Genomic DNA, 14,872 nt, shown 5'->3' on the forward strand with positions numbered 1-14,872 from the left:
ATACACATTGGCACACAAGTTTAAAAGCTGACTTTGCTCAGCTCCTAAAGATATGACCGATTTGACAGTTATTGGCTCTTTCTGTCCTTTATGAGACACTTCCCCACTGCTCTCACTCTCTCCTCCTCCCTCACTGTCTTGTTTCCTCTCTCTCCTTCTGTCTCCATCTCAGCCCTAAACAATTCTCTCACCTCCAACGTGGCGCATGGAGAGCCGGCCCCACTTAGCCCGGCAGAGCCACATCTAGCCGTTATACTGCCTCATTACAGAGATGCACATAAAAAGCTGACACACACACACTGCTCATGATCACACACACTGAATTCTCTCTCTCTTCGCCCTCTCTCTCACACACACACACACCTGGCCTGATCCCACCATTGTAGGTGCTGACCCATTTCTACAGAAACCTCGCACTAATTTGAGTGTCAGTTCCTCCAGAGAGGGAAAGTGAGAGGATGAGCAAAGACAGCGGGAGGAGGGGGTGAGGAGAGACCCCGTCCTTCCTCTAATAGCCCTAAACCAAGGAGGGAGGGATGGGATGGGATGATGATGGAGGGATAGAGGGAGGGAAGGGAGGGGGTTAAGAGACAGGGGCAGCCAGGAATATCTTTACCTCCTCATCTGACTTTTATGAATTTTAACTATTAATGTCTGGTGTCTGCTTCCTGTGCCATTGGCCTCGCAGACCTTTAAATATAGCTCGGCATGGCCTTATGTATTTATATAGCAGCCCGGCGAGTCAAATAGGGCCGTAGAGATGTATGTCCTTTAATAAGCCGTTATATTTCATGAGGAGAGCAGCGGTGTCAGGGAGTGGAAGTCATTGATCATGGAAACGAAAGGGACGGAGAATGAGGACGGGACAAGAGAGAGGAAAAGAAAGGGATGATTGAGAGAGGAGGAGAGATGAGTGTTGAGTGTTATTTCAAGGTGCTGCATGATGGGTCAGAGGCCATAAAAAGAAGGTTTTATTTGCTGTTTAACTTACCAGAAAAGCAGCGTCCCACTTGTTTTTCACAGTTTGATTTTCAGAAGCAACTCACTTTTTGGGCGAAATTGGTCCCCACATATAAAGAAAATTAGAATGAAATAGAATAGAAAATGCAATCAGATTTACTCTCAGCTCCCTAACAGTCTATGAACAAGTAAAAATTAGCTCCACCTTTACTATCTCCAACAGTATAATGCTTACACAGTAATGAATCATTAATAATTATCTGATATAACAATATATAATAGCGTAACACGTACAGGGGCCTTTTTCTACATCATGAGTGCTTTTACTTTACATTTTTCTAATAATAAATACCTACTTTTACTAGAATAAATTGTCAGTGCAGCATAGTATTTTACAGTGCTGTATTGCGACTTCTGTATACTTCATCCACCATCATTTAACGCTATTTTGGCTGCAAAGTCATCACAAATAAAATGCTTATGCCGTTTATTCACTGCCTGCTCACATATATTCCTATTTAGGATGATAATGGGAGTAGCCTATCCCAGCCAGCCAGCAGCACAAGGCTCAAACATTTACAGTATGAAGATGTTCACACTTATATTAACACCTGACAACCTGCTTTATTGCTTTTCTTTTTCTGGTACACAATTCATTCTTTCTTCCCAAATTTCTGCCTCCAGTTGCCCCCCCCTCCCACTCCCACCCAGCCGGAGGGAGTGGAGATGAGTGGCACATGTGCTGTGACCCACTGTAAATGACTGCTAATGTTTTAACTGGGAGAATTAGGCTTTCATCACGGAGACGAATGCAAATAGCACTGCAATAGCACTAGTGTCTGGCGTGTGTGTCTGTGTGTGTGTGTGTGTGTGTTTGCACTGTCAGGGTGGCGGGCGCAGATTGGGGTCAGACTCATTTACAAAACTTAGCATCACGGCTCGGGGGTTGAGGGGATGCGGGGGAGAAAGGGTTCCTCCGCTGATTATGGCTTGTGTAATTACGTGTGTGTGTGTGTTTGTATGTGTGTGTGTGTGCGTGCGCCTGTGTGTGTCTCTGCGTGTGTAATTACGGCGAGGAGTGATGCATGCCTGGCCTGTCCCTCCCTCTCGGCTTAGAACAACGTGTCAGAGAGAATATGCAGGATTTAATTATAGACGAATTAAAATTGGTAATGAAATTGGGCATGAACAAACTACAAATAGCAGATGAAAAGGAAGGCCTGTCCCTGGGGGGGTGAGACGAAGATAGCGGTGTGCCCGCCTGCGTGCCTGTCTGAGTGCCTGTGGATGTGAGTGTGTGTGTTTCTGTGTGTGTGTGCTGATGGTGACTGATTAGAAAAAATTCGGAGATAAAATAACGCTACTAGAGGACTGCTCCCCTGTATTAGCACTGTACATGGAGATACAGTATGTGTGTGTGTGTGTGTGTGTGTATAAATAAGGATCTTCAGGTCACACTGCTTAAAAGGTAACTTAACTCCGAGCTGGAAAGCATTGTTTGTACTGAACACACCCTGAGTGAGTGTTCTTACCTCCAGCCAAGTGAGAACTTCAAGTGAAGGAACAAAAATAACAATTTTAGCCGGTGTCAAGTTTCTGCTCAAGGACACGTTTCCTGCTGGAAAATTATGGAAGTCTTAGAGTATTGTGTAGCTCACACTATTTAAGATAGGGAATATCTGAAATTAAGAAGAGACATAAGAGAATATTAGTGAGTAAACTAAACGTCACTTTATGGACAAAGGTCAGAATGCACTTACAGTTATTTCATGCATTCCTTGAGGGCTGCATGACGTGAAGAAAATGTAATATCACAATATTCCGACAGTGTTGTAGGGAAATAAGTTTTGAGGAACATCCCCAGTCTCAAATTACGATCACCATAAAATATCAATGTACTGCCCGGCCTAACATTCCGAGCATTGCGGTTTTTAGGTTGTGAAAGAAATGGAAAAAGAAACTAATTTTAAGGCAAAGATCTATGGAGTCAACATAAAATGCAAGAAAGAAACAAATTAAATATCAGTTAATACTGAAAATAAAATCCTCATGTTACAGACCTGTTATCCTCAGTCATGTTAAACCTCTTCCCTTTTTCCTCTGTCTCTCTTCCCAGAATGCTGTGCGCCACAACCTGAGTCTGCACAAGTGTTTTGTTCGCGTTGAGAACGTGAAAGGGGCTGTGTGGACTGTGGATGAAGTTGAATACCAAAAGAGGAGACCACCAAAGATGACCGGGTAACTGCACACATACACACACACACACACACACACACACACATGCTGCATCACACACACATGCTGCATCACACACACATGCTGCATCACACACTTGTGTTTTCTTGGTGCACAGTTGAGGTTGATGTGAATGTGAGCTTATGGGTGCTGGCACTATGATTGCCTAAATGGACCCTCTATTATTGCCAAGAGGCCAACTCAGCAATCACACAAAAAAGAAAAAAAACAGGGCTTCTGGCTTATCGTGTACACACTGTACTGTATGTGTGTGTGTGTTTTTCCCTGTTTGTCGACACCATTAGTAAGCAGCTGTGTGAGATGCAGGAGAGGAAAAAAACCTTGTTAGCGTATGTAAACAGATGTTCTCTCCAACCGCTAGAGAAACCAGGGATAATTATACACACACACACACACACATACACATGCACACCTGCACGCCAGATATTAGACACTTTCATATGTGTGTGTTTTAGCATCTGTTTACAGTCTGTGAGTGTTTCTACTTGTAACAAACATATTTGTGAGATCTGTCAGAGTGCTTTGGCAGCAGTGACATCTTTTCACATATGCGCTCAATCTGTGATTCTCACCCGCTCTTGTTCTGTTTCTGTGTGTGTGTGTGTGTGTGTGTGTGTGTGTGTGTGCATGTGTATGTGTGCAGAAGTCCCACTCTGGTGAAAAACATGATTTCAGGCCTGGGCTTTGGATCCCTAAACGCCAGCTACCAGGTAAGGAATGCCCTCTGCTTCCCCCATTTCTCTGTTGTTCTCTCTCTCTCTCACACACACACACACACACACACACACACACACACACACACACACACATTCACATGCACACAGAGCAGCCAATCACAATCAAGGGCACTAATATCAATTCCCTCTTATAATTAGCAGATTCCCTAACGACGTTCACACCACCTCCCTCCTCCTCCTCCCACACCGACACACACTCTCACCTCCCACCTCACTTTCTCACACATGTGCCACCCCCCCCCCCCCCCCACCCCCCCACCTCTGCATGCACGTGCACACACACATAAACACACACTAGACCCATCTCTTCACTCCTACGCAGACACACACACCCCGAACCCACGCACACATGCAATTTTTCCACTGAGATGATTTATAGCGTCAAGTAGTTGTCAATTAAGGTTACTGCATAAAATTATCGCCTGTCCCAGAAAATCCATCTCTGAGCCAGTGAGATTCCCCCTCCTTTTGTCTTTTTTTATTTCCTGTGTAAGAGGGGAGGTGGGGTGAGTCTCTCAGCTAGTGTCCGACCTGTCTCATCTGCAAACAGCTGGATGTGAGCGGTGGGAGCGTTGACAGAAGCTGCCCCTGTTTGCTTCAGCTGCTTTTTCTTGATGTTTCACTGTATCTGCGTTTATGTTGAGGCTGCCGCTCAGTCTCGCTCCATGTTCCTGTTGAGACCTTAACGTGAACACACACACTTGTGACAGGGACTTAAATGTACAAGCACAAGCCGTGATGGGGGAAAGCACTGTATATAAGTGCCCCCTAGTGGTTTGTTAAGTTCACTAGCAAGTTAGTGGATTGAAATGTGCTCCATATGGAGGAGCTCTCATCAGTATATAAAGAATCTGTCATTCATTGTGGCTGTGACTGTTTACTATACTGTGTTTTATAGTTTAGATAAATTAAGGTCAAGTAGAGTTAGATGTCACTTATCAGTTCAACATATCTGGTCGTGGTGGACAGGATCATTTCCAGACAGCATGTTATTACATCATACACCCCTTTTGCTATTACTTAACTTCCTCTAATTAGATAAATTGTGTTTTCATAAAATGTAACCCAGTTTCTATTTAAAGTGACTGGACAACTGTGTGTGTGTGTGTGTGTGTGTGTGTGTGCACACGTGTGTGTGTGTGTAGGCGGCTCTGGCAGAAAGCAGTCTGTCCCTGCTGAACAGCCCTTCCCTGGTAAGCCCTCCGTCTGCGGCCAGCCTCAACATGCTGCATGTGGGCCACGATGATGTCAGCTCCACTGTGGAGCAGGTCAATAGCAACGGCAGCTGCAGCCCCACGCTCAGCCCTCAACAGTACAGGTACACATGGACAATACACACACAAATGTGAAGGCCGGCAAGAAGACAACACAAAACTGATTCACTTAAATTTTTTTTACATTTTTTCGTGTCCATATGGGCTAATGTGCTGTCTACCATCTATATAATGGAGCTGTAATGCCATCACTGACATAAATATTATGGATATATATTAAGAAACATTTTTTAAGTTTAGTGTGAGAGAATTTAACATAACTGGACAGTCTAAAACATCAAAGGAAACCTGTCTCTCCTTGCTCCTGAATCAGCTGACTCAGAATATGAGAACGTCGATACAGGTTTCATTGAAGTGTGTAAGTTCTAACATAATCCAAGTGGTTTTTTTTTTTTTTTTTTTAGGCTTTCCCATTCAAAGTACAGATATAAAATTTGGGGACCAGTTTTCATAAACTAATAGTTACATTTTAGATGATTAACTGTTGATTTGGGTCACTCTGATAGCTCACCTGTTAAAGCATGGGCCCATTTACTAAGACTGCATCCTTATCGCAGCAGTCTGGATTTAACTCCAACGTGGGGTTGCTGCTTGTCACCCCCTTCTATTTTCTCCCTCAATTCCTGTCACTCTTTGTCTGTACTGTCAATTAAGTAAGAAAATGCCAAAACAAACTACCAATTCAGCCAAAAGAAAAAAGTAAAACTGGTTTCCTACTGTATTACCTTTTATTACTGAAAGAATAACAGACCATATTGTTCGGTTTGCAGTATTTTTTTTTTGTACCATGGTTGCCTTAAACTTGAATAGTAAAAAGTGTCAATTGTACTAATGTGTCATGATTTCCAGAAATAACACCAAAACTAACCGGATAGCACTGCAGATCAGTGTTTATTTTGTTAAAGAAAATTGTGACTAAATACTGTCAACAACCTTTTTTCATGACTAAGATGAGACAATGACGAGACAGCAGTGATGTCATTAAACAGTGCGACTATATTAACATGCATTACTGAAGGAAAGAAACGAGACTAAAATGCAGTTTAAAAAACAAAAACTTAACTAAAACCTCTTTACTCTTCATTAACAAAAAAGAGGTGACAAAATGTTATAGTGCATTGCTTTTTTAGGGGGGAACCAATGTGGCCATAAAATAGCTGGTATGAATACCACAAACCTAAAGACACAGTCGGCTCAGAATATGTTCAGTGTGTGAATATATTCCTTAAATGATACCACGAGACCAGACACTTTCTGCAAAGCTGCACTCTTATCATTCAACCTTTATTTTTTTTCATCAGATAATGATAAGATAAAATCTAATGTTAAATAAGTTTGACTAAAATAACAAAATTAGTAGTTTTGGCCAGCCTGGATCGACTGAAATGTTCAATGTAATCTGATGACTAAAAAAACTAAAATGTCAAGAGTTTTCATTGTTTAAACGAAAAAAGCAAGTTTTATTTGATTAAGATGAGGCTAAAATGTTCAGACTTTTAGTGAACTCAAACTTGACTTTAAAAGATAAATTGCATGAGGTTGACTTAAATTGATAAAACCTAAGAAGGACATTTGTCACAGCACCAAAACTAATACAAAAACAATAGTTGACAAAATGAACACTCTAAATAAGGAATAAGATAAGAAATTTTTGTCAGTAAAAATTCTGCTAACAGCTGTTTGCCCTCCCCCTCAGCCACCCGGTGCATGTGAAGGAGGAGCCCACCGAGGTGGAGGAGGACAGTCGGTCAGTATCCCTTCTGGCCGGCGTCACACACAGCCTGCCATTGCCGAGCGACGAGCGCGACCTGGAGGAGGATCTTCCCACCGAGGAGCTGGAGTAGGACAGATCCCGGATGGACCAGAGGGACAAGACATAGCGAGATTAATCCCTGAGCCCTCTCGTCAGCGTGAAGAGGAAAAGATAGCTACAGTACACTTAAAGAGAAAAGAGAGAAAAAAGAGAATGTTTTTTTTTTGTTGTTGTTTTTAAGAAAATGCAAGCAACCAAGGACAACATTGAGAAACTCCAAACAGGGTTCGATGACCTCCGTTAACTTTCAGACGCAAAAACAAGACTGTGGAGCACTGCTTTACCTCCATGTGTTTCTTTTCCAACACTTGGCTCAGAGGTGTAACACCACTCGATGCATACACAACACACACACACACACACACACACTCATTCACTTTGTCAGACCATGTCTCATCATCCTCCCTGGTCAAATCAGCCTCTGTGTAGAGACCCTTAGAGGTTTGGACACTCTCCTCCTTGCCCAACCACTCTGCATACGCCCTCCTTGCTGTTGTCTCGGGCTGCCTGGCTAGCCGTTTTTTTTATCTCTACGTCAGTTGAGAAGACACACAGGTGTGTGTGTGTGAAAGAGAAAGACACACACAGGATCATGTGTATATAGATATGGAGCAGTCACCAGGGGCTGTGCAGTATACCCCCCCCCCCCCCACCCTTTGAGTCAATCACTTGCTTTTTCATTTTCTTTGATTTGATTGAAATGAAACTGTCAGGCTTCAAGATGGGAAGGAAGGAAGAGCGCTTTCAAAGATTTACCTCCAACAGTGCTCCAACACTTCTGCAGAGCAGGCTCCCGTCTGCGCGTCCGTGTGTGCGAGCCCACGGCGAGGCTGTGGTCCTGGTCCCTGTCCAAACTTCTGCCCACCCCCCTCCCCCAGCAAGACACTTAGTGACGGACATCTTTTAAACTCTTTGCTTCTAAGTGAGGAAAAAAAAGACATTTTCCTACCCCCCCTCCACCTCCACCTCCATCCCTTCCCATCCCCACCCAGAAAAGACTGCAGGAATAGGACCATTTGGTGCTGTCCTTCTCCTCTCCTCCGTCTGCGGACGGAGCGACGAGCATGGAACACTTTGAGAAGAGGGGAAGCAGAGAGAAATGAGGGAGGAAGCGTCTACAGAAATATTGTGACTAAAAAAAAAAAAGAAAAAGAAAACTGTTCATGATTATGGAATATAACAAGAAAAAAACGTGTGGTAGCTTTTGTCATTTCCTTTTTTTTATTTGATGTTATTATCATTGTTTATTTTCGAGGATCAATATTTCCACGGTGGCGTTCTGTTTCGACGTACCTTTTCTAAGGATGCTGTTTTTGTTTTTTGTATTGTAAATTGTTTGATTTACTCTGGCTGTTCACACCATTCCAAATGAGTATTGGCAGAAAAAAAATAAGAAAAAGAGACAAAAAAAAAAAAGAAAGCGCAGTATTGTCCCGACTTGTGATACCCGACCCCCACTCCTGCCCCTCTCCCTTTCTGTCCCAAGTGTAGCAGGCAAGAAATTTGGAAATAGCACTTAAAGTTGCCATTATCCAGACAGATTATTTAACAGCTGATCTTTTTTTTTTTTAATTCTCTCTCATTCACTTGTTTTTTGGTTGTGTATTTAGTTGAGAAATATCAGTAATGCTTTAAAAATATATATATTATTACTGCAGTCAGAGAATACCTCATCCCACAAAGGTTCTGCCTGGAACTGTGTCCAAATTGATAAACAAACGAGGGGGAATTCTTACCGTGGGACACCAAATGTGGCAACTCTGCTCAGTTTCGATTCAAAGCTCTATGGTTGTAATAGTTACTGTGTAGAAGCTATCTGCAATTCACTGTGTGAGTTTGTGTTAAAGGAATAGCACGTGAGATTTTATTTTTTTTGTTTATTGTTTTCCGTGAACATAAAAAGCATTACTTTTCTCTACAGTGCCATACCAAATTTAACATTTATTTTAATCTATTATCTGCTTATTCCCATTTTATTTTTGTTACAGGTAACCAAAGAAATATGTAGAAAACCAAAAACCCTGTAGTTTATTTTGCCCTTTTTGATTTTCCCTTTTATTTGTCTTCTTAAAGAATTGGCCAAAAGACAACAAACCAGGAGTTTGAATTCTTATTATTGTATTCATATAACTATTGTGTTGAAATTATACATGACTTACAGTGCTGACCATTCCGAAAACCAAAGTGTGTAAAGCAAACTAGAATCTGGAAAACATCAAAGCTTTTACATGATAAGCGGTTACGAATGACTCACATTAGGTATGAGGCCAAAAAACTAGTATTAACGAACCTCGCACAGTTCCTCTGAAAACCTAAAAGAAAGAGAAAAGGAAAAAAATACTAAGCACTTAGAGGTGAAACCCTGTCTCTCCCACGCTCAGGCTAAACTGTGTTCCAAACACAATGCTAGGACCGGCCCTACTGCTGTATGAGCAGGCCTAATAAAAAGAGGCACTCGTGAGGCATTCGAACACTTTTCGCTTTACAGGATACTTTTTCTGGTGCTGTCGTTACATTTGGACTTTTTCCAACCTAGGGAACAAACATGCCCTCTTTGATCTGTACGGAGTATTTGCAGGAAGAGGAAGTGTACTGTAATGTGGTTACAAAAGTCACATCTTTGGACAGGGAGGAGTTATTCCAAAAAAAAAAAAAAAATACAATAAAGAGGGAACAACTAAAAAAATAATGATATACCAATGTAAGAGGAAAACAACCAAGGGACATCATGTAATTGAAAATTTGGGTTCATATTTTCATACTTTTTTGTCAAACTATCTCTTGCACTTCAGACGATTTTTCTTATTTAATGAAAGAACCTTTCTGATGACTTTGTGTTCAAACAGGACTGTTTCCTGTCACATTAGAGACTGATTTCTAACAAAGTACAAAGTGGCAGACAGACATCTTGAAACGAGATAAAAACCAAAAATAACACTACCTCCTTTTCAAAACGGTTCAACACATAGCCAATGGGAGACTGAGTTCTCTTAAATATTTTTTTTTCTCCATTCTTCCTTGATGATAATAACAAATGCCAAAATTGTTGTTACACTTACTGTATGACTGACGAAAAAAAAAAGAAGAAAAAAAAAAAAGCTATTCGGCGATCCGGACTCCCTAACACATCTGCTCGAGCCCAAAAACAGAGACGTTTCACTTACCATGGAATTAAAAATGACTACCTCTCCTTAAACCACATCTAAAGCACTCTCTACGTCTCAAAGTGTGTTGTGAAGTGCTCACTCTGTATGAAAAGTTTTCTATCAGCTGTGTGAAAAAACAAAATCCTGCACCCGGTGAGCACTGAGCTATGAGAACAGCCTCTGACTATACGTGTGCATATTCACCATCTCAGCCAACGTGGTCGTTAATGGCTATGTGGTGGTGCAGAGAGCTGTAATGATAGACAGACTCACACACAAACACACACACACACACACACACACACACACACACAGGGGTGTAACAGAAGCATAGAAGCAGGGCTATGAGTTAGTGCAACAGAGGCTCTGACCATCCAGATATCCAAAGACCCACAACACAGCAGCACCCGCTTCGCTGAAACACTCGCAGAGACGCTGAGAGGACTAACACACACTTAACGAAACTCATCACTACTACTAGTAATATCCAAACCAAGAGGAACTGCTGCATACAGTACATAGATGATCTCTGACTTGTGCTTTAAGGTACACCTGTAAACAAAGCTGTTTTATAAAGATGTAGATTGTTCACAGGTCGCCATGTAACACTTCTGTTCTTTCTCCAGCTTGGCATAACATGATGTATTCTTGTATATTAATGCTTGACTTATCTCTCCAGGGCATTCTTTCCCATTTTGTCCTTTAATTTTCTCCTCTCTTTTGTTTCTTTTGCACCTGTTTAGCTATTGTAAAGCTTTCAGCTCTGATTCCTATACTGTACTGCTAATGCTGAAGTATATGTATTTATCATATTAAGTGCTGCAGGTATCTCGGTTTATTAGTTTTGTTTTGTTTCCTTTTTTTTTTTTCAGTTCTTCATAAAACGTCTGGGACGCTGATTTTTTAAGTGTATTATCTCTAAAAAAAAAATTAAAAGAATAAAAGTTAGATCAGTGGTTTAGGTAACACCTGTTTGTATATTTATCTTAGCTAGGTCTATTTTGATACTTTTTTGTCTCTGTACTGCATTTATGCATTTTTAAGGAAAGAAAAAAAAAACAAATGGAAAACAAACTAAAAAGTAACTTCATTATGTATTGATACCTCAGAAGGACTTTTTCTCAAAGACAGGACCAAAACCTCTGAAAAGAAAAAGAGAAAGAGGAAAAAATGTAAGAATATGTAGCCCCTCTCTTGCTTTAAGAAAAAAAAAAAAAAAAAAAGAAATGCGGAGCTCTAGAAAGATATTGCTGTTGGTCCTCTCAGGTGCCAATATGTGTCCCAGCTCCCTGTGACCCCTCCCTCTGACCCCTGACCCCTGTCATTCCTGTGCTGAACTCCGACCCGCAGAGCTGTCAATCATCTGCAGGCACCGTGGGGGTGTCACTGAGTCGCACACCTGGCTGGTGGTGACCAGTCGCAAACCTCATCTCCCAGTCCCACAGAGGCAGATCAAAGCCTGACGCTGTTGCATTTTTGATACTCCTCCTCTTGTGTAGTCTCAATACCAAAATGTGGAGTGGCTCTCAGAGATGCAGCTCATCCTCTGACTACCAAAGGCATTGAAAGCAACCATTTGCTTAGTCCAAACTCCTGAACTGTAACCAAACTGTAACCAAACCAATGCCACAACCTTAACCAAACAAAAACCAAGCTACTTCCAAAACTCGCCATCGACTTCACTGATCACCTTTACCGATAGCTGTTATCTCTCCTTCATCCACGTAATGGTGTTGTAGCACCAGCCTGCATCCTATTGGCTGGTGACTGACTCAAAGGACACAGGGGGCCCAAATCCTGACTTGTGATTGGACAGTTCTGAGGTGTCACGTGAGGGGGAAGGGACTCTCAAAGTGGAGCATTGCCTGACGGTATTATCAAGTAGACAGCCAGAATCCGATGGAACTACCACTTCAGCTCTCCTCTGGTTAAACCTAAGGAATGTGTGTACATTTTCAGCAGTGACTCTCTGTATTGTTTCTTAGTTTCAGTTTACCTGTTTACCTCTCTTTATTCTTTTGTTTTTTTTGTTCTGTTTTCTTGTTATTTGAAAGTGTGGCCCGAGGAAGAGGCGGGGACAGGGACTGGGTGGTGGCTTTAGACAGACAGTGGAGCCCAGCCCTCTGACCCTCCACCCCGGGTAGCCATGTAATGCCAGTCACTGCCCTTTCCTTCATGCTGTATAAAAAACACACACATATATCTGTGTATTTGTAACCTGAATCTTCTTGTGTCTGTCCATGCAGACAATAAAAAACTGTACAGTAGGTCTAGTTGCATGTAATCTGTACTAATTATTGACAATGGCATTATAAAATGCAATAAAATACTTATTACACTGTCCTACGCTGCGTCATTGTTTCTTCTTAAGAGGAATACAGCAGTAGTGTTGTCAAGTATATCAATGTATCGATAAATATCGATTTTGAATATTTAAAATGATTTCATTATTCATTTTTTGATGATGTTTGCTACAGTCATTCTGCTTATCTCTGCTACTAACCAAGAAACGTGTTATTTTCATGTTAAAGCCTTTTCATATTTACCTTTAAATTTCAAAAAATGTATGCCTTCAATGTCAGTTTTTCCCTTTGCCATTGAATGGTACTGAATATGAATATTTTTCAAGGTGTTGTATCGAAATTAGAAATTCCAGTATTGTGACAACACAACTCTCAACTTGTGGAACACCCAAAATGGTCACAAGATGATTTCTGAGGCCACAAAATGATACAGACAGGTTTTTTTAATCAATCTGCAAAGGAAAAATCATTTGTGTCAAATAATCACAAGTGCTTTGCATAATGCAACTTATGACATCAACAAAAAGTGCTTTGTTTTAAGAGATGATAAAGCTAAAAGGTTGGGAGCCACTTGAAACCAGTTACTGCAGCCGAATACTTTCTTCTTTGTTATAGAACCTGAGAAAGAATGAGCCTGTCCTGCAGCAAGATGAGAGTACACAAATACAAAGCAGTGATATACCTGCAAAAAACAGGGCTACAACTAACAAATATTTTCATTATTGATTAATCTGCAAATTATTTTCTCAATTTGCTCAATTGTTTAGTTTAGTTTATTTAAGAAGGGACAGTGCAAATTAGTAAATACACATAGTATAAAAATGCCAGAATTAGCCAAATGGCTATTATTCATCTGTAGTTCCGTGGCCAAGATGTTACACAAGGCTACCTAAAATACAGCAAAGCACAAAAAACAAACAAAACAACAAAAAACAAAACAAAAAAACAAACAAAAATTGTCAATAAAATGTCAGGAAATAGTGAAAGAGGCCTTGTGTAATTTCCCCAAGCCCAAGGTGACGTCTTCAACAACAATCCAAAAATCCAAAGCCACTCATCATGTATGACAAAGAAAAGCATCAAATTCTCACATTTAAGAAGCAAGTAAGTAACCAGCAAATGTTTGGCTTTATTGCTTAAAAAATGACATAGTTCATTTTCTGTCAATCATCTAATCAATTAATCAACTACTTGTTGCAGCTCCATCTAAAAATTTACAGTATTAAAAGCAGCTACTCCAGTTTTTACTGTGACCACTGCCAGACTGCCTGTCACATAAACACTCAGCTCCTTCAGCCTCTAACTACTATAATTAAGAAAAACAAATCAAGCCAACAATGACGGAGGGCTGAATGTTTTGAACAGAGTTCCTCTCAGCATCCTCTTGAGTCATAATGTACAGGTGAAACTACTAATGACTCACTTTGACCTCATGAGTAAGACTGCACCGAATGTCCACGTTAAAATCATGTTTACCTGGAACACATTTAACGCTAGCCTTTTATTTGAGAAAAACACAAAAACTTAACAATTTACACCTCAAATTTAGTAAATTGTTCATTTATAATGAGCCAAAAACCTAGGGCTCTAGGTAAGAATTCTCACTGTGTTTGCTGGTGGAGGGTTCATATTAGAGTTTTCTCCAGGACAGTTTTTCCTGCTATACATGTGCAGTTTTGATAGCTATGATCCAAAGCTGTTTATATAGAAAATACACTTTTTTTAGTTAATAGTCTTCAAATAGAAAGACATTACATAAACATGTGTAGCCTTTAAAGGATGTATCCAATCATTCACTGTATAGTGGTTATTGCATTGCATTATCCCGACTTTTAGTATCATATTACTTGATTTGTGTGTGTATGTCTGTTTTGTCTTTTTTCTGGCATTGTTGTTTGTCTATTTTATCATATTTTGTACTGTTATTGATTATCCTGTTAATTTTGTTTCTTGTTAAATGTTTTGTCTGATTGTTTTTCTATGTACAATTTAGGTTGAGGACCCCCCCACCCCCCCTAAAAAAAGACGGTACATCTCAAGAGGTTATTTCCAATAAAGAATTATTAATCAAGCCTACCTGACATGTTTCCTCAAGTTACAAATCGTCATACAAGGCCTTCAGAGAGGTCACCATGTGCTGTGATTCAGAGATTGGCCACCAGGAGGAGTAAACAAACCGGACAACACAAGCAGCATCTCATAAACACAAACCCAGCAACAAACATCACTGTGGTCCACTGACATGGTCCGACCAACAGGGTGGGCCAGAGAGTGCAGAACAGACACTGAGTCAACTACCTGTGGTGTGTGTGTGTGTGACTGAGTGAATTACATGAATGCAGGTGGCTGAAATCTTGTGAGATTATAGAATAGATGCTGAATA

At 40.8% G+C, this 14,872-nt stretch overlaps 1 protein-coding gene across 6 annotated transcripts in view; it reads left to right on the plus strand.

The window, feature by feature from the left end:
• foxp4 (forkhead box P4) overlaps positions 1-7,166 on the plus strand; it is a 98,960-nt gene extending 91,794 nt beyond the window's left edge. For all 6 annotated transcript variants that reach the window (XM_033626217.2, XM_033626220.2, XM_033626219.2 and 3 more), the window contains 4 exons: positions 3,077-3,198; positions 3,860-3,926; positions 5,099-5,271; positions 6,924-7,166. In XM_033626217.2, coding sequence (XP_033482108.1) covers positions 3,077-3,198; positions 3,860-3,926; positions 5,099-5,271; positions 6,924-7,071 — 510 coding nt within the window. In that variant the 3' untranslated portion in view covers positions 7,072-7,166. The remainder of the gene's footprint in view (positions 1-3,076; positions 3,199-3,859; positions 3,927-5,098; positions 5,272-6,923) is intronic.
• The last annotated feature ends 7,706 nt before the right edge of the window (positions 7,167-14,872 follow it).

The sequence above is a fragment of the Epinephelus lanceolatus genome, chromosome 1, assembly GCF_041903045.1.
Source record: "Epinephelus lanceolatus isolate andai-2023 chromosome 1, ASM4190304v1, whole genome shotgun sequence".
NCBI classification, from domain to species: domain Eukaryota; kingdom Metazoa; phylum Chordata; class Actinopteri; order Perciformes; family Serranidae; genus Epinephelus; species Epinephelus lanceolatus.